Below are 20,001 nucleotides of genomic sequence, written 5' to 3'. Positions count from 1 at the left end.
TTTTGTTAGAAATGATTTAATCTTGAAATAATTTACTACATATTATAGTATAAAAATGAGATCTTTAAAAAATTATATAGGACACTTTTTAAACGATCTTCTATTTTGATTACAAGAATGAGAAATGTTGGGTATAGTTTGTAAGAACAATACTTAAAACATAACTTTTTATTTTACAAAATCTGAGGCAACGGGTCATGAAACTGGGAGTTCACTTATTTAAGAATAGGCTCATTCCTAGCCAAGTTAATGCTTAATTAGCATTTATTTTTCAGTTCTATTTCCATCACATCTTTGTTATTTTCTTTTGGGTAGTCCTTCATAATAATTATGTTTTCACAGCTAAATAGTACCTTTTATTTAATTTAAACCTCCCCCCATAATTAATCTTGTTTTCTCTTATTTGCTCCATGAAGAACGAAGAAAGGTAAAGTTAAGCATTGTCTCGTCATTCTTACATTTGATGACTGTGAAGGCCTTTCTAGCTCTCTTACTCCCATACTAACCAACCCAGTTTTCTGTGATTTGACACTGGCACCCAGAAAATATACAGTTGTGTTAGCTCTAGTTGTAGGTAACGACTGTCAGAGAAGACCAGAACTAGACAACAGTTAAAGCAGCAAACACAGATTTATGCAGAATTTTTGCAGTAGAGGAAGAGAGACCTAAGTATAGAACCAGAGTTAATCTGAATATACCATGGGCAAGTGGGAATTTATAGCTGAGAAGCAGGGTGGGGTTTGGTGGATAGAAAATTACTCAGACGAAGCATCAGGAATAAGTGGGGATTCTCCCTAACCTGACCCCACTAGGCTTCTTGCTGAAGGCAGGTGAAGGTGATCAGACATCATCTGGAGGCTGGAGAATGATGAGGAACTCGATCAGGTATCGAGGGTGATAAGATATGGAGGATGGGGAAATTCTGTTTAACCTGACTTAGCAGGATTCTTGCTAAACCTGGACAATGCCAAGATGAATACAGAAGTCCAGAAGTGAGGCCTAGTTGAAAAAAGTTCAGGGGAGCCTGAGTAGAGTCTGGTGCAAGAGAGGATCTTTGTCATAACTCAGCCCAGGGTCTTAGGCCAATGGCTCTTTCTCATCCTTTTTAATACTATTTTTAACTTTTTGTTGTTGTTTCCATTGTAATCACTTAACATTTTCTTTTAAGCTGTGTTTTCATCATACATTGAAGGCAGATGATAAGTCATATGAAGTTTTAAATGGGAAATAAATATACTTCATAGTCTGGCCTAAGTCTTTTCAGGTTGGGACACTTTGAGGCATCTTAGTGTCACTTAATAAAATTAAAATAACTTGAAGTTATTTTGTAAGATGGATTTTGTCAAGAGACTGATGTATATATCTTAAACATTTGTTGTGATTTCACAGATGAACTCACTAGGAAAAATTTTGTCTTGTTGTTGAAAACATTGCTTGTCAAAATGTCTGTGATCCCTGATAACCAGCAGGGAGTATTGTTGCCTGATAGAAATTAGACCTCCATGTGTTAACTACACAGTCTCTCATTTTCTTGTTTACGATGTTTATGCCCTTATTACCTTTCCTTTATTATGTTCTTGAGGGGATAGTGAAGTTTCTGCTGGTGAGCAGTGTTTATTTCTAAAATCAATGCTGAGGTAGTTTCCCTTGTACCTTGCTGAAGTACTGGCAGATTGTGCTGGAAGTCTGATGAGCAGGGGGAGTGAATTGTGGTTACAGGTATAGATGATTGTGCTGTAACCCCTCAGATGTTTATTTGAACAGATCATCCCTATCAAGTGGTTAAGTACCCATACTCTAGGATCACATGGTCTTCCTTGCCTGGTTTTCCCTTATCACCTCTGCAACCTTGGACAAGCCCTTGGACAGTTCTCTCTGTCTCAGTTTTATCTTTGGTAACAGGGTTTTTGTGAAGATGAAGTGAGATGACATATGTATAACAATTAGAAGAGTAGCTTGCATGTGGTAAACAGTCAATAAATGTTAACTAGTGGTAGTTGTAAAATAGCTACTCATTTAGTGTTCACCTTTAAAATAAGAAACTTTAAATGAGCTTTAGAATTTTTATAACTGGTTACTTTTTCATCATTTAGCTAAGAATTTTATAAATGGAGAAAACCCATCTATACAGAGAAATATTTCACAAAAATTCAAGTATTTGATGACATAGAATTCTAGTATAAGATTAAGTTTTGTTGATATGTGCTGATACTATTGTCAGAACTTTGAATTTTTCTTTCTGCTTTAGGGGCATGAGGAAATGGTGGCAGGCACTTCCTCCTAACAAGAAGGAACTATTTAAAGAAAGTTTAAGGAAGAATAAATGGAAGTTATTCCTTTGTTTCAGTAGTTTTGGATTGCTCTTTGTAGTGTTTTATTTTACTCACCTGGAAGTGAGTCCTATCACAGGAAGGAATAAGCTACTATTATTGGGGAAAGAACATTTCAAACTTTTATCCGAACTGGAATATGAAGCAGTAAGTAGTAAGAATTGTTTATAATTAGATTGCTTAATATAATACTCAAAGTGGCAAAGTTTCTTAAGTATGAAAGATGCACTACTTTTTTGTGTTAGTCTTTGATAGAAAATTAGCATTTTCCCAAAAGGCCTCCAAAGTTTCATACTTAGTGTTCCTGCTACCTACATTGCATTTCCTTTCATTCATCCAGCTAATTCCTGCTCATCACATGCCACCTTAAATGTCACTTTCTCAGGAAAGTCTTCCTTGATTATCCAGACTGGGTTAGGCATGTTGGCTACATTATGCTCTAGTGCGAATCCTTCATACAGACTGAATTATGAATCAGCTCATTTATAATTGTGTCCAGTGCTTGGCTATATTGGGGTCAGGTCTCCTGCTTTTATTTTCTCTTTGCATACTGTACTTTTCCTTTAAATCACTTATCATGGAGGTAACATAATTGTTATTTGCATAATTATTTCTTTACTGATCTGTCTCCTTTGTTAGACTAAGCTCTTTGGGAACCAAGACCCTGTCTGTTTTTATCATTTTGTATTAAGTACTAGCACAATGTAGAAGGTAGTGTTTAGTACATATTTTTTGGATAAGTAGATATGTAATATGAATTTTTGTACCTTGAAAGTAATGTAAAATACGGTTATTTTTTCCAAAACCTCATTTTTGGCAATTATATTTTTTGAATGCAAAATCAAGTTGGAATTCAGAAGCCTTAAGTCATTTTTTTTTTTAATGTTTTTTGTTTTTATCAAGAGAGTGCAAGCAGGGGAGGGGCAGAGAGAGAGGGAGAAAGAGAATCCCAAGCAGGCTCTGTGCTCCTAGCACAGAGCCTGTGGCGGGGCTCAAACTCAGGAAACATGAGATTATGACCTGAGCTGAAATCAAAAGTTGGACGCTTAACTGACTGAGCCACCCAGGAGCCCCAAGAAGCCTTACTTCTTTAGAAAGTACAGTAACTCAGATAGTTAAGCATTTTATACCACTAGTGAGTTTCTTGAGGACAGACCCTTTCTCCAGTTGTGAGCACACACCTAGTATATACTCGATGAGTATTTATTGAATTGATGTCTCATGGTCTCACTTGACCACTTTGGTGAAGTCTTTATGTCTTTTTATTTCAGTTAAGCTTCTGAGTTTGTCAGTGGAAAGTTACCTTAAAAAAGAAATAACAATGTTTTTGCACAAAAAAGATGCATCTTTTCTAGTAGAGCTTTTACAGAGATTGGAGATGTTTCTAGGGTAGTCTTGTCTGAAGCAGGTTTGAGGAGAGTGTTCTGGAAAGATTGAGATAGGCCTAGTGTTAAATTTGTGTATCTTCCACCATTCGTCTCACTCAGAAGCTTTAAAAAATAATATATATGTACGTAATATTCTTTTTTTTAGCCTACAAATATAATAACCTGCTTGATACTAAAATTCAAGCACATGTTCCTATAGGGATATGGTAAAGTACTATAATTACATATAATTTTGCTTGTTTTATTTCCTTCATATGGGTTAATAGTTGTTTCAGTTTATTTACATTGGTGACTTGTGCTTTTAAAAAATGGTATTGATATAAAGACTATTGCAGATTCAATTCTACAAAATCATCTATTTTTAATACATCTAAGGGAAGAAGATTCTAAACTTCTTGATCTATATGTGAACGAAGCTACACATTTTATGGAAATTAATGTGATATTTTCAGAACATTCTTAATTTTCCTATACTTGAAAGGGTTTCTCATGAATATAGCTTCAGAAAGTGTGTTCATACAGTGGCTAGTCCTACTCAACATGGTGTAGAGAAAATGACATGCCTGTTCTAAAATTTCAGTAATTTCCTATCATTCTGTGTGAATAAAACACTTAAAATTAATGAAATGTCCTTTTTTAAAAATTTTTTTTTAATGTTTATTCATTTTTGAGAGACAGAACAGAATTTGAGCTGGGGAGGGTCAGAGAGAGAGGGAGACAGAATCCAAAGCAGGCTCCAGGCTCCAAACTGTCAGCTTAGAGCCCGACACGGGGCTCAAACTCACTGACCTCAAGATCATGACCTGAGCCGAAGTTGGATTCCTAACCAACTGAGCCACCCAGGTGTCCCCAAAATGTCCTTTTCTTTTTAGAAGTTTAACTTTTTAAATTAAGTATAGGGTGTTTTTCTAGTCAGTGGGTTATGAAAGTAATTTTCTTTTATATTGTTCTTCCTTATATGAAATCTTTGTTTCCTAGGCAGTATTTTGTTTTCTAAAATATTTAGGAAAGTAGAAATAATATTTAAACATTTTATTTGTTTATAGGCTAATAGAAAAGATGAGAGTTTTATTTCAACCAATTTATATGAAAAATCTTAGTTATTAGAATTTATTCCATTTGTGAGAAAGCACATTGCCTTTGCATGAATAATTCAAATTTAAGAATTGAAGTGTTTTGTATATGTAGATTTTTACATAATTAAAAATTAAAATGTTCAACAATAAGTAGCCATTTAACTCTTCATGAAGCAATATAAACATTTTGCTGAGCTAAAACTCTCTTAAAATAAAGATGACTTTTTAATCTTTCAGTGGATGGAAGAGTTTAAAAATGATATGCTAACTGAGAAGGATGCCCGATACCTAATGGTTAAAGAAGTGGTTTATCATTTGATTGAGTGCAATAAAGATATTCCAGGGATCTCTGAGATCAATTGGACTATTCATGTGGTTGATTCCCCAGATATAAATGCCTTTGTGCTTCCAGTAAGTAAATGTTCTCCCATCTAACTTTAAATCGTAAATTTAATATCCTTGTTTTTTTTAAGGTGTTCCAATTACTTACATTATTTTCTTTATGGTGCAGAATGGACAAGTGTTTATCTTCACTGGGCTTTTAAATAGTGTAACTGATATTCATCAACTTTCCTTTCTTCTGGGCCATGAAATAGCACATGCAGTACTTGGGCATGCTGTAAGTATCTAGGATGAATGTTCAGTTGTTGAAATCACTGCTTTGAAGTGTGCAAGTTAAATCTTGTAAAACTGAATCTTTTCAGTTTTCTTTTTCTTTAAAAGATGGTATTTTAGTTTTTAGCAGTTGACTTACTCTGTTACCTGAAAAAATATGACTGGCTAATTTTGAGAATTTTTATGGTCTTTAGTATTTGATACCTGAATAATTAGTGTTTCTGTTAAGTACTATTTTTATCAGCTGTCTCTTTTGCTAAAAAGTAATTATTCTCAACCTCTAATTATTTCAAATTAGATTTTAAACTCTCCATAATTATTAACATACTTGTAATCTAGTCTGAAAGTTAACTATATGAAAGTGATATTACTATTTAAGTGGGTAAATCAGTTTTCTTGCTTTTTTATTCATTCTCAGAAGATGGCTTGGAGCATCTCTGAAAATCTCTAGAATGATATGCCATATATAATTAATGCAGAGTAATAATAATGATACCTTGCCATTTTACAGTTTGCTGAGCTTTTAAATACATACCTTCTCAATTATAATTTTAATACCATCCTCATTAAGTATGTATTTAATATCCCTACATTATATATGAGGAAACTAATGTTTAAAAAGACTTGGAGTAACATGAGTAATGTGGTCAACTGGCCAATTGGGACTTTAACCCAGGTCTTCTGTTTGCAAATCCAGCCCTGCTTTCTTTTACCACAGTTACCTGGGTATTGGCAGCCTTTTTTTTAATGGATCATAGAATTCAGGTTGATTTACGGTTCTGTGAATACACACCTGTTTGACTTGGTATGAGTACAAAAAGCTAATGTATTTGTTTATTCATATATTTATTTTTATTAAAAATAAGTATATTTCTTTTGTCCACATTAACTAGAGAGAGGTGTATTTTCTGTTGAAAACATGAAGGTAAATAGTGAAAGGATTGTGAAATGTTATGTCAGAAATGTAAGTAATATTAACTTTAAATGGAAATGCTAGTGTTATTAATCTCCTTAAAAGTCATTTCAAATTCTGTCTATTCCTTAAAGTACTAATAAGTTGAGGTGGGTCACAGCTGTGCTTTTCTGAAGCACAAACGGTAATTATCTCATTTATTTCTTCTGAATTATAGAAAAATATAAAAAAACATTTTCCTTAAATAGATCTATATAAGAATAAATCTAAGCAATCGAAAAAGATTGTCTTTCAAGAAAAGACTTCATAACTGCAAAATCAGTTTTGGCCAATTTTAGCATTTAAAAGATACTCATATTCCATACACCTTTATTTTTCTGGCCTCTAGTTCACTGTCTCATTCAGCATATTGTTGTCATCTCTGTCAGTGCAGAACACTAATTAGATAAGACATAAAAAGAAAATAACAGTCTTAAAAATTGAAAGTAGTTATTAATATTTCTTTGTAGAGGCCTTAGACATCATCAGCACTATATTTTCTCTTTTAGCAGTCTCCATGTTTTCTTCCTTCCACAAATACATATTTAAAAAATTTTTTTAGTTTTCTAAGACTATGTAATGGGTAATTATATTCTTTAATAATTAATAATAAGGATTTTCTCTTTTATAATGACTTCATCATTTGTAGTGTTATTCTTTTGTGCTAAAATAATTCCATAATTGTTTTTCATGACACACAGTTTGTATAATGAAGCAAAGAATGCTTTGTGAGGACAGATTATATTGTTACGAGAAGTGTTCCGTGTGATTGTTTTTAGTTGTCAGCCATGTTTCATACGTTCAAGTAATGATTCCTGTATTATCAGCATTTATTAATCATCTTTAATGGGGAATGTGAACAATCCAGTGCGTTAAACTTGTATTTAGAAATTATTACTTAAAACAACGATTTTAAGTAAAATTGGTTAGTGCTATAAATATAAAACTTTATAGAACTCAATTTCCTAGTGAGAAATACCAGAGTGATAAAATTGCAAACTTGCATAAATGAATCATACTTCATATATTAGGTCATGAAGTCCAGAAGTTTTTTACTAAAAATAAATTTCCAGTCTTTTTCTGAATTTTTCTTGTTTTAACTATTTCATATGTTAAGCAGTGTTTAGTCTATCCAAAGGTATAAGGTATAAGCATAATGAGCACATTTATTTCCTTTAAAAAAAATTTAACAATAACATTAGAAACTAAAACTTCCTGGGTTTGATTCCTTGTCCTTTTACTAATAGCTGTGTGAATTTTGGCAACTCTTTTAGTTTCTCCCATCTTAGTTTCTTTATAAAAGAGGGATAATTGTACCTATTTCACAAGATTATCATGCTTGTTAATATAAGAACTATAGGTTAGTGAACTTCTATTCATATCTATGAACCTGTCATTGTATTTGAGTGATAGTGAGTGGTTCAGTACATGTTAGTTGAATGAATGTTTATACCTGTAAGCAAGGGATGGAAAGAAAAACACACAGAAGAAAAAGAACATGTGATCAGTTAGTGAAGGTAAGTTTAAACATGTAATTATTTAATGTGATTACACATCATGAACTAGAAAATCTAAGGTTACACTGTCTTAATTTATTAAATGTAATTTTCATTATTTTGATTATTCTCAGGCAGAAAAGGCTAGCTTGGTTCACTTACTGGATTTCCTAGGTATGATTTTTCTCACAATGATTTGGGCTGTTTGTCCTCGAGATAGTTTTGCACTCTTGGGCCAGTGGATACAGTCTAAACTGCAGGAGGTAAGTGTGAGACAATAAGTTGGATTTTTAAAGGTATGTGGTGAGGATATTTTAAAGATTACTATCAAGTAACAGATACAAGAGATGTTTTCACGTATCATGAAATATAGCTACTAATTTTTAGTCATGTTTTCTCATTTTTAGGGGACATTCTTAAAAATGAGCATTCAAATTAGAAAATACTACATCTTTTAAATGATGGAGATAGATGGGTTTCAAGGGCATAGCAATTTTTGGCTAACATAATGTTTAGGGGCAGAGTGTTATATAGTTATTGGTCTTAGAGAAAACCCGGTCACAGATCCTTTCTTTCCTTTTGTCACTTTACCTTCAAACTTTTCACTTTTGTCTCTCATAGTGACTGTGGTATACTTTCTGGATGACTCTCCCTTCTCCCAAACGTTTGCATTTTGATGTAGAACTCTTAAAACCTGTAAATTTTTATGGGCACAGAATTAGCTAAAGCTGCTTTACCATCCTCATCCTCTCACTCCTAGTTATACTAAGATTACCTGCACAATAGTGAAAGGATAATCTTACTAGGTGTTTGTTCACTTTCATTTCTAGTACTTATGTATAATGGTGTTCATGTCATAAAATTTACTGAGGCCCGCATTTTGTTCAAAACACTTCACTACTGAAAGTAGGTCTTGCAGTTTTGATAATTGCTTTGTTAACTATGATTAATTATTTTATTTTACATCTTTCTTCACATGTTTCCTCTTGTCCTGGGAGGTTTGGTTATTCAGGAACAATCTGTTATTTGTTTATTTAATGATTTGTGGAGCACCATCATTGTGCCATCTGGGTACTGTTTAAATCTAATGTGTAAAATTCTTTGAGACAAATTGCTTTTGAAATTGGATAACTAAGTCTTTTATTCAGTGTTACCATATCATTTGGCTGCATTTATATTGAAATAAAGGCTCTTAAAGGGGAAAAAAAAGAATGGTTATTGCTTAGGTTATAGGATTTCATATTTTGAATTTTATTTCCATTATGTGTTGGGAAGTCAAAGGAGTTAATGTAGTGTTTTCCCCATTTATCAATACATCACTTTTTTCTGTATTGGAATCTGAAGATTTTGTTATAGGAAATATAACCTGTGGCTGTTTTTTCTTTAAAATAGTTGATGAAGGGGTGCCTGTGTGCCTCAGTGGGTTGAGCATCGACTCCTGATCTCAGCTCAGGTCATGATCTCACAGTTCAAAGTTCAAGCTTCAGGTCAGGTTTTGTGCTGATGGCTTGGAGCCTGCCTTGGATTCTGTCTTTCCTTCTCTCTGCCCCACCCCACTTGTGCTCTGTCTGAAAAAAATTAAAAAAAAAAAAAAAAACTTGATGAATCCTGCTACTTCATGTACTAATTAATAATTAAACTAAAAATAAAGTGATTACTTCTCTTTGAACTTTTCTTCCTTAAATCAAGCCCCTCCCCCACCCCCATGATTTTGGTGATGAGGAAACGTTTCTTTCTCTAGAAAGCTTTGTTCCTTGTGATTGAAGAGCAGGAGGGGATGCTGATAGTGAATCATTAAAGAGGGGGAATTGCTGACATTTATTTGCCAGAGAAAGGAAGAGATGAAGGAAGAAGGAGGGGCCTTTACATAACCAACCATTGGGGAGTCCTCTATTTTTGTAATTTTAAAAGATTTAGGTATGATGTAGCAGCCGTCATAGCGTGCTACCAGGTATTAATTAGTAATAATTACAATAGCTAATATTTATTGAGTACTTACTATATGTTAGGCATTAGGATAAGCACTATAATTATGTACAGAGGTTAAGAATACAGGCTGTGAACAGATGGACTTGTGTTTGAATTTAGGCTGTTAGACCTAAGTTCTATACTGGGCAGATTACTTCACTAATTATAGGTCTCAGTTTCTTCATCTATAAATGGGCATAATACTGGCTACTCAAAGCACTGTTGTTGGTTTAATGATACATTTAAAATAGGACCCATTTTTTTTTTTAAGTTTTTATTCATTTTGAGAGGACAGGGGAGGTGCAGAGTGCGAGAGAGAATCCCAAGCAGATACCACAGGGTCAGTGAGAATCCCAATGCAGGGCTTGAACCCACGAACCTTGAGATCATGACCTGAGCCAGAATCGAGAGTCGGATTTACGCTTAACTGACTGAGCCATCCAGGCATCCCTAAAGTAGGATCTCTTAATCTAAACACTGTGACATTTTGGACTGGATAATTCTTTGTTGTGAGGAATTGTCCTGTGCATTGCAGGATATTCAGTAGCCTCTAAACATCTACTGTAAATATCTGACCTCTACCCACTAGATGCCAGTAGCACTCCCCCTGCCCAACAGTTGTGATGACCATAAATGTCTCCAAACATTTTTATATGTCCCTGGGGGACAAAATCGCATCCAGTTGAGAACCAGTGATTTAAAGCACTTAGCATGGTACCTAGTACAAAATGAGGACTCAGTAAATAGGAGTTATTATTATTTGCTCATTTTATCCTGTCTGCAACTCTAGGAGGTTGGTCCTGTGCTACTCCATTTTACATATGATGCTACTGGCCTTAGAGGGGTTAAACAGTTAGCTGAGGGTTAACAGTTAATAAGTGTCAGCATTTGGGCTTAATGTAAGTTTCCATCCTTAAAAAAAAAAAAAAGCCAATGTTTTAAACCAGTTATACTATCAGTAGACTTGATGGACCCCTGCAGACTGCTCATTGAGAGTGAAGACACTATATAATATAGTTCAACAGCCTAAAAAAGTCATGATCCAGAAGGAAGAAAGTCCTATCTCATGGTTATATACTAGATTGATTATATTATTTCTAGACATCACTGACATGTAGCTACCTCTGTGAAATTGTTTCCCCTATTAATAACTCTGTTCTCAAAAGTCCTGCTTATTGATCCATCTCCTACAAATTTTAGTACTTACTGAAAATTAGAATTTAACTGGAAAGCATTCACATAAATACAAGTAATTAGGGAAGTTAAAGTTACGATATCTATTTGTATTTTTTTATTGAAGTTGGAAGAAAATTTCATTTTCCTAACTAATCAATACTTAAGAAAGACGGAGTTAAGATAATTTATCAAAGAAGGAAAATTCTGCTCTCTGGTTAATTTTCTAACTGAAATAAATTCTCTAGTAGTGTCAGTGGTTATTAGATAGCCATATTTTTTCAATTTTCTTTTAAAACTGCAAGGTCAGAATGTTCCTTGGCCATAATAAAAGCTTGCGTTAAGAAGCTTTCTTAGGAAATCCTCTCCTTTCTTAAAATTCATGTTATGTCACTTCACTTTTAGGCTTTTTCATAAAAGCAAACATACTCTTTGGATTTCTTTTGGTTAGTGAGAACACGTTCTAATGTACTTCTGTTTGCAAAAGCAAAGTAGCATAAGGCAAACTTTTGAAAGAGGGGTATACCTGTATAGTAGTAACCCCTCCCCCAATATTATCCATAGGGCTGAGGGAGGGTGGGATATATTCCTACCAGTGGTTTCCTAAAGCCTCAGATAGGACCATATCCTATTTACAGTATGTTTTTTTTTTTCCTATACGTACATACCTATGATAAAAGTTTGTAAGTTAAGCACAGTAAGAGATGAATTGTTCTATAAATAGAACAATTATAATATACTGTAAAAAAAAGTTACATGAGTGTGGCCTTCTCAAAGTATCTTACTGTACTGTATTCACCATCTTGTGATAATGTGAGATGATAAAATGCCTATGTGGTGAGATAAAGTGATGTGAACAATGTAGGCACTGTGACGTGGTGTTAGGCTGCTATAGACCTCTGACAGTATGTTCGGAGAACCATCTGCTTCCAGATCACAGTTGAGCGGGTATCTCCAACCGTGGAAATTGAAACTGTAGGTAAGGGAGACTACTGTACTCTATAAGATACTATAGACTCTCTAGAAGTCTGTAGGCCTAACTTTTTATGTTTTTAAAATATTAATATCTGATGGAGGAAATAAAGACTGTACTTTATGTTTTATACCATGGTGTTTTTTCCTTCTTTCTTTTTTTTTTTTTTTTTTTTAAATGTTTATTTATTTAAGAGAGAGAGAGGCAAGCGAGCACAAGGAAAGGGCAGGGCAAGAATCTCAAGCAGGCCCAGCACTGTCAGTACAAAGCCTGAGGCAGGGCTTAAACTCACAAACTGTGAGATCATGACCTGAGCCGAAATCAAGAGTCGGATGCTTACCAGCTGAGCCACCTAGGCGCCCCTACCATGGTGTTCTTTAAGTGTCAGTCATCGCGAGCATAAAACCTTTATCCTAGATACTCCATGAAATTAATTTTAAAAATCTCACTTTGTTACTTATTTTGTTGTGAAATGATAAATATCCTTAATGAAACTTCTCTTTCTTACTTCTTCTTAGTATATGTTTGATAGACCATACAGTAGAACTTTGGAGGCTGAAGCTGACAAAATTGGACTACAGCTTGCTGCAAAGGTAAAATGTTCAGTAGTTGAGACTACACAGTGTCCTTCACACAGTAAAAGATAAATACACATTGTCTTAATGAGCTGTGGTATGAGGAGAGAATGAGAGCTGTATGAAATTTTTCATTAATACCTTTTAAATTTGTGCCCTCTGTAAACTGATATACTATCTTTATTTCACTATTCTCCCTTGTTTCACTGATCTAAGAAGGCTTGAGTAAAATAACGGAAGACTATTTTTCCTCCCCTCAGAGAAAGGTTTATGCTATTGTAGCTATGATCCCAGATGAGCAGATTGAATTTTTACCTTTTAAATGAATGGTAGAGGAGCAGACTTACTACTCTGTGTCTTTGAGATTATTTTTGTTGCAGCCAATGACTTACATTTGCTAGGCACAGAGAGCAGCCCTGGGCCTTTACTATGATTTAGGTTGGCTTTGTTCATGTCTCCTTTACAGGGAACTTCATGTCTGGCTCCTATTTTTATCCTCTGTGATAACTGATATTATTAGTAGTAGAATTTAATATTAGAAGTAAAACTGCATTTTTAAAGCGGAGTAAAAACAATGCCACTTTGTACATTAAATTCAAATTGTATTTGATCTTTGTTGAGTTTCCAGTAGTTATTAAAAAGTCCTAGGTATAAAAATAAACTATTATATGAACTTCTAGTTAGTTTTATAAGTTTTAGTTTCATAAATGAAGATACTACTATTCACAAAAGCAAAAGTAGTTATTTGAATGTTACATAATAAGACTTAAGTGAATTCTCTGACTACATAGATTAAGAGGTTCCCAAATAGTGGACCACAGATTGGCTATAAAGGTAAGAGTGTTTTGTGTTCTGGTTAAGAAATCTTGGCCTATTTCAATAAATTGTTCCTGTTTTATTTCCAAGAAGCTTATTGTTTTATTAGCTTTTTAAAATATAAAATGAGGAAGAAGTCAAGATAATTTTTTTCCAATGTGGATATCTAATAGCCTCAGGACTGTTTATTGAAGAGTTATCTTTTTCCACTATTCTTGAGTGTCTCTTTGTCATAAATGTGGGAGGCTATATAGGAGTCTATTTCCGGACTCCCTATTGTATTCTCTTGGCCTATTAATCTGTCTCTGAGCCAATACTGCATTGTCATGTAGCTTTGTAGTAAGACATGATACCTGGTAACTTCTGTCTTCCAGCGTGGTTCTGCAAGATTGATTTGGCTATTCTTAGTCCTTTTCCTTTCCATATACATTTCAGAATCACTTTATCAAATTACATGCCTGTATAAAAATACGCTTGGAATTTTGATGGCAATTGGGTGAATTTGGAGATAGTTGACTACTGTCAAAAATATTGAGTCTTCCTGGGAAGCGTGGGTGGCTCAGTTGGTTGAGCATCCCACTCTGGATTTCAGCTCAGGTCATGATATCAGGGGCATGCGATTGAGTCCCACATCAGGCTCTACACTGACAGAATGGAGCTTACGTGGGATTCTCTCTCTCCCTCTCTCTCTGCTCCTTCCCCGTGCTCTCTCTCTCAAAATAAATTAACACTGAAAAAATAATATTAAATCTTCCAATCCATGAATGATATATTTGTCCATTTATATGGATATTCTTATAATTTTAGTGATGTTTTTAAATGTTTGTGTGTGTATGTGTGTAGGAATTATACACCTTTTGTTAGATTTATTGCTAAATGTTTGACATTTTAATTGTAAAGTGTTATTTGAAAAATAAACTTCTTCATATATAGAAATGCACTTTATTTTTATAAATGACCTTGTATCTAAAAACCTTGCTAAATCCACTTAATTCTGATAGTGTGTAGTTCTTTTAGATTTTATATATACACATTTATGCTGCCTGTGAATAATGACAGATTTAGTTCTTCCTTTCCGGTCTGTGTACTTTCTGTTTTTGTTTTTTTGTTTTTTTTTTACCTTATTGCAATGGCCGGAAACTTTAGTACAATGTTGACGGTAAGCACCTTTGTTTCTTCACCATCATTTTTCACCATTCTGATGTCTAAGTTGTTTTTCTTTCAATCTGACTTTTTAGAAGAGTTTCCCTGCTTTTTCTAATATGCTAAGAGATTTTTTAAAATTATGAATAATAAATTTTATCAAATACATTTTTTATATTGATGATTATATCATTTTTCTCCTTTAATCTCTTAGTGTGGCAAACTATATTGATTTTTTTTTTTTATGCATTAGGACAACTTTTATTTTTGAAGTAAACCCAATTTTATCAATAATATTGTTCTTCCAATATATTACTGAAGTTGGCTTGCTAATGTTTAGCTTAGAATTTAGAATGTTTGGGGGCACCTGGGTGTCGCAGTCGGTTAAGCGTCCGACTTCAGCCAGGTCACGATCTCGCGGTCCGTGAGTTCGAGCCCCGCGTCGGGCTCTGGGCTGATGGCTCGGAGCCTGGAGCCTGTTTCCGATTCTGTGTCTCCCTCTCTCTCTGCCCCTCCCCCGTTCATGCTCTGTCTCTGTCCCAAAAATAAATAAACGTTGAAAAAAAAAATTAAAAAAAAAAAAAAAGAATTTAGAATGTTTGTATCTGTATTCATAAAAGATAATGGCTTGGCCTTTTCTTTTCTTGTAATGTCCTGTCAGGTTTTAGTATCAAGATTATGTTGGCCTCATATAATGAGTTCGGAAGTGGTTTTTTTCTTTTCTCTGGAAGAGTTTGTGTAATGTTAGTGATATTTATTTTTTAAATGTTTGGAGATTTTGCGGGTAGAAACCATACAGATTTATTTTTTTTAAGTTTATTTATTTTGAGAGAGAGAGAAAGAGAGCAAGTGAGTGGGGAAGGGAAGAGAGAAAGAGGGAGAGAGAATCCCAAGCAGGCTCTGCACTGACTATGTGTAGCTTGACACAGGGCTCGAACTCACAACTGCGAGATCATGACCTGAGCCAAGATCAAGAGTCAGATGCTTAACCAACTGAGCCACCTAGGTGCCCTGGGCCTACAGGTTTCTTTGTGGGATGGCCTTTAGTTGTGGATTCAGTCTCTTTAATAGATATAGAGCTATTCACATTTTTCTGTTTTGTGTCAGTTTTTATAAGTTTTGTTTTTCTAGGAACTTCTGTTTTGTTTAAATTTTCAACATTATTATAAAGTTTTCTAATACACATATATATTTGTGTTTTGTATTTTTTATTGAAGTGTAGTTGACACAATATTACATTAGTTTAATGTATACAAGACAGAAGTTCTACAACTCTGTATGTTATGCTCACTGTACGTATAGCTCCATCTGTCACCATGCGATGCTGTCACAGTACCATTGACTTTATTCTCTGTGGTATACCTTTCATTCTGTGACTTATTCATTCCATAACTGGAAGCCTGTTTCTCCTGCTCCTTCATCTATTTTGCCTGTCCCCTCACCCCTCTCTGCTGCCAGCCATCAGTTTGTTACCTTTACCATATATGTATTTTTTAGAAGTTTATTTATTTTGAGAGAGAGAGAGACAGCATGAGTCGGGGAGGGGCAGAGAGGGAGGTTGAGAGAGAGAATCCCAAACAGGCTCCATGCTGCCAGCATAGAACCCAACGTGGGCTTGAACTCACTGAACTGTAACATTTTGACCTGAGCTGAAACCAAGAGTCGGACACTTAACCGACTGAGCCACCCAGTTGCCCCCCTCCCTTACTATATTTTTAATGTCTCAAGGATAGTGCATTCCACAGATATATTTTATTTATTTTTTTAAAAGTTAATACAGGGGCATCTGGGTGGCTCAGTTGGTTAAGCTTCCAACTTTAGCTCAGGTCATGACCTCACAGTTTGTGAGTTCCAGCCTCCTGCTCAGAGCCCACATTGGACTCTGTGCTGACAGCTCAGAGCCTGAATCCTGCTTTAGATTCTTTGTCTCCCTCTCTGCCCCTCCCCCACTGACACTCTCTCTCTCAAAAATAAATAAACATTAAAAAATTTTTTTAAGTTAATACAGTTTTTAAATAGATTTTTAAAATGTTTGTTTGTTTTTTTTAATTTTTTTTTTTTTCAACGTTTATTCATTTTTGGGACAGAGAGAGACAGAGCATGAACGGGGGAGGGGCAGAGAGAGAGGGAGACACAGAATCGGAAACAGGCTCCAGGCTCTGAGCCATCAGCCCAGAGCCTGATGCGGGGCTCGAACTCACGGACCGCGAGATCGTGACCTGGCTGAAGTCGGACGCCTAACTGACTGCGCCATCCAGGTGCCCCTGTTTGTTTGTTTTTGAGAGAGAGACCTGACAGCACAGAGCCTGACGAGGAGCTCAAACTCATGAGGCTGGAACCCACAAACCATGAGGTCATGACCTGAGTGGAAATCAGACACATAACTGCCTGGGCCACCCAGGCGCCCCAAAAGTTAATATATTTTTATTTCAGGAGTTTCACATGTTGTGATTCCTCCCACTGCCAACCACCTTGGTTCTTCCAAAGTTTAAGTCGTAATTTTTAAGTCAGCCCTTTTTTTAAAAAGAAGTTTTGCTCAGTCCATAGTTCTTTTAGTTGAGCTTCTTTGATCTCCACTTGAATATGGACATGTTGTAAAAATTCTCCAGCTGTAATATTTGGGATCCAGTTTCTTCAAGCAATTTTCCTTAGGGCCATGCTTAGGATCTGAGTAAATAAATCTGCCTAGTTCTCAATTTCAGACACCCTCTAAACATGAATAAGTTCAAACCATATTTACTCTTAAACTGTCACACCCTAGAATAGTACAGAATGTTGGAATGTGCCAATACCTAAGATTAAAATAATTTGACTGTTAGCAGATCTGTTTCATAGTTTCCACAGATAACACACGTTTCAGGATGTATATTTTCTGTCATTGCCTTGTAGTTCATTAATCTTACTTTCAGCTGTGTCCATTATGCCATAAACTCATCTTTGACTTTTACAGTTTAGTTACTGTATTTTTCCATTCTAGAATTTCCATTTGATTCTCTTTTATAAATTTCAGTTCGCTGGTGAAATTCTGTTTTGTCATAACTTTCTTCATATTTTCTTGAATATGTTTATCATAATTTTTTTAAACCTTCATGTTTGTTAACTATTATTTTTATTAACTTTCGGTCTGTTTCTTTTGTCTGTTTTTTGCCTTTGGTCTTGTTTCTTGGTATGCTTGCCCATTTTTTATCAAATTCTCAACATTTCATATAAACAGTACTTTTGGCTCTGAATGATAATTTATTCCATCACTGAGGATTCTGCCTTTAGTCTGGAGAACAACTAGAATAAAGCGGATTCCTTCAGTCAGTCACAGCCTGAGCTGAGTCTTCTTAAATTTCAATTTGCTTCTACTTCACCTTCATTCATAAGGATATTACTGTCGGGAAGTCTACTGAGGGAATGGAGGATTGACTGAGTTCCTTCTCTGTAGTGGTTTTTGAACTTCAGTTTTTTGTTCTGCCAGCACCATGAGGATGTTGAAATCTCAGTTTTCATCCACTTTTTGTTTTAAAAAGTGCCCTATGCAGCTTTAGAATTGATACGCGCCTTGGCGAACTGGCATCTGGTGTTGTCTTTGCCTTCCTGTCTTTCAGATCTTGACTTCTCAAATTTGGCTGCCTCATCAAGCCTGACTTGTAAGTTTTGACCTTTAGTCCTGCTGGATAGCCATAAGCACTCCTTAGTCACCTCTTTCTGCTTGGATTTCTTTTGAGTTCTGCTAGTTTTTTTAGCCTCTGGCCCTTCACTCCTTAGAATTTAACAGATTTTGCTGAAAACAAGAGCAACACACGGATAAGACTCCTCTCCCTGAGCTTTCCTTCTTCCTAGGATTTTGGCTTTTTTACTATTGGCTAACTCAGTAACTCTCCAATACCTTGGAACAAATATTATTTATATTTTATCCAGATTTTCTTTTTTTTGTTGTTGTTGAAGTAAAATTGGCATGCAGTATCCTATTAGTTTTAGGTGTATATAATATTGATTCAATATTTTTATACATTACAAAATAATCCCCATGGTAAGTATAGTTACCATCTGTTGCCAGTTATTACAGTATTACTATATTTCCTATGCTAAGCATGATATCCCCATGATTTATTTATTGTATAACTGAAAGTTTTTACCTCTTAGTCCCTTTCACCTGATAGATTTTCTAATTGTGTTTGATAGGAACATTGGTCTGCTATAATTTATTTACTCCATCACTGCTAGAAGAGGAAGTCTCTTAGTCTTTTTAATAGCGATTCAGTATTCTATAATGTCACTAATTCATTTAATCATGTATGTATTAATGAGTTTTGGGGTTATTTCCAGAGTTTTTCGTTATTGTTTAAATTGCAAATAATACTGCATTTGGCATCCTTATATACATATCCTTATGTTCCTTGTGCTTTTCCAGTATTGCCTTTTTAATTTTTTTTTTTTTTTAATTTTTTTTTTTCAACGTTTATTTATTTTTGGGACAGAGAGAGACAGAGCATGAGCAGGGGAGGGGCAGAGAGAGAGGGAGACACTGAATCGGAAACAGGCTCCAGGCTCTGAGCCATCAGCCCAGAGCCTGATGCGGGGCTCGAACTCACGGACCGCGAGATCGTGACCTGGCTGAAGTCGGACGCTTAACCGACTGCACCACCCAGGCGCCCCTGCCTTTTTAATTTTTAAAAGATACTCCCAGGGGTGCCTGGATGGCTCAGTTGGTTAAGTGTCTGACTCCTGATTTTGACTGAGGTCATGATCTCACAGTTGTGAGATTCAGGCCGATAGGCCTCTGTCTGCATGGAGCATGGAGGCTGCTTAATTTTCTCTCTCCCTCTTCCTCTGCCCATCCCCAACTCATACTCTCCCTCTCTCTTGAAAAAAAAAAAAAAGATACTCCCAGTTATTACAGAATGTTGTAGCAAATCTTAACCAGTGACATATCAGAATGCCTTTTTTTTTTATGTGCATATCAGCACTGTTTCTAGTATCTTTAATTTTTGTTAATTTGGACAAAAAATGGAATCTCATAGCTTTTAATTAAAAATTTGCGTTTTCTTGCCTAGTAGTAAAGTTGAGGATGTTTCCTTTTTATTGGCTATTTTATTTCTTGTTTTGAAGATTGCCTTTTTTTAAATGTTTTTCTCAGTAGATTTTAAGAATACATATTCTAGGCCCCACTTGGAAATTCTCAGTCAGTAGCTAGATGATGAGACCCTGAATCTAAATGTGTTTAGAAACTGCCAAGTGATTCTGCTGTCTAGGCAGGTATGGGAATTACTACTTTGAGTGATCAAATGCCAGTTTTGTGTTTTTGGGCGACTTGGTAAGTTAAATTTTCTGTTTTATTTAAGAAAGAAGAATGGGGGGCGCCTGGGTGGCGCAGTCGGTTAAGCGGCCGACTTCAGCCAGGTCACGATCTCGCGGTCCGGGAGTTCGAGCCCCGCGTCAGGCTCTGGGCTGATGGCTCAGAGCCTGGAGCCTGTTTCCAATTCTGTGTCTCCCTCTCTCTCTGCCCCT

The 20,001-nt window shown here is 35.2% G+C and overlaps 1 protein-coding gene across 5 annotated transcripts in view; it reads left to right on the top strand.

Moving 5' to 3' along the window:
- Window positions 1-20,001, top strand: part of OMA1 (OMA1 zinc metallopeptidase) — an 80,911-nt gene that overhangs the window by 11,340 nt on the left and 49,570 nt on the right. For all 5 annotated transcript variants that reach the window (XM_045477576.1, XM_045477574.1, XM_045477577.1 and 2 more), the window contains 5 exons: window positions 2,249-2,477; window positions 5,032-5,205; window positions 5,306-5,413; window positions 7,992-8,120; window positions 12,490-12,564. In XM_045477576.1, the coding sequence (XP_045333532.1) occupies window positions 2,249-2,477; window positions 5,032-5,205; window positions 5,306-5,413; window positions 7,992-8,120; window positions 12,490-12,564 (715 nt within the window). The remainder of the gene's footprint in view (window positions 1-2,248; window positions 2,478-5,031; window positions 5,206-5,305; window positions 5,414-7,991; window positions 8,121-12,489; window positions 12,565-20,001) is intronic.

This window comes from Leopardus geoffroyi, chromosome C1 (assembly GCF_018350155.1).
Source record: "Leopardus geoffroyi isolate Oge1 chromosome C1, O.geoffroyi_Oge1_pat1.0, whole genome shotgun sequence".
NCBI lineage: Eukaryota > Metazoa > Chordata > Mammalia > Carnivora > Felidae > Leopardus > Leopardus geoffroyi.
This window is presented reverse-complemented; position numbering and strand designations above follow the sequence as displayed.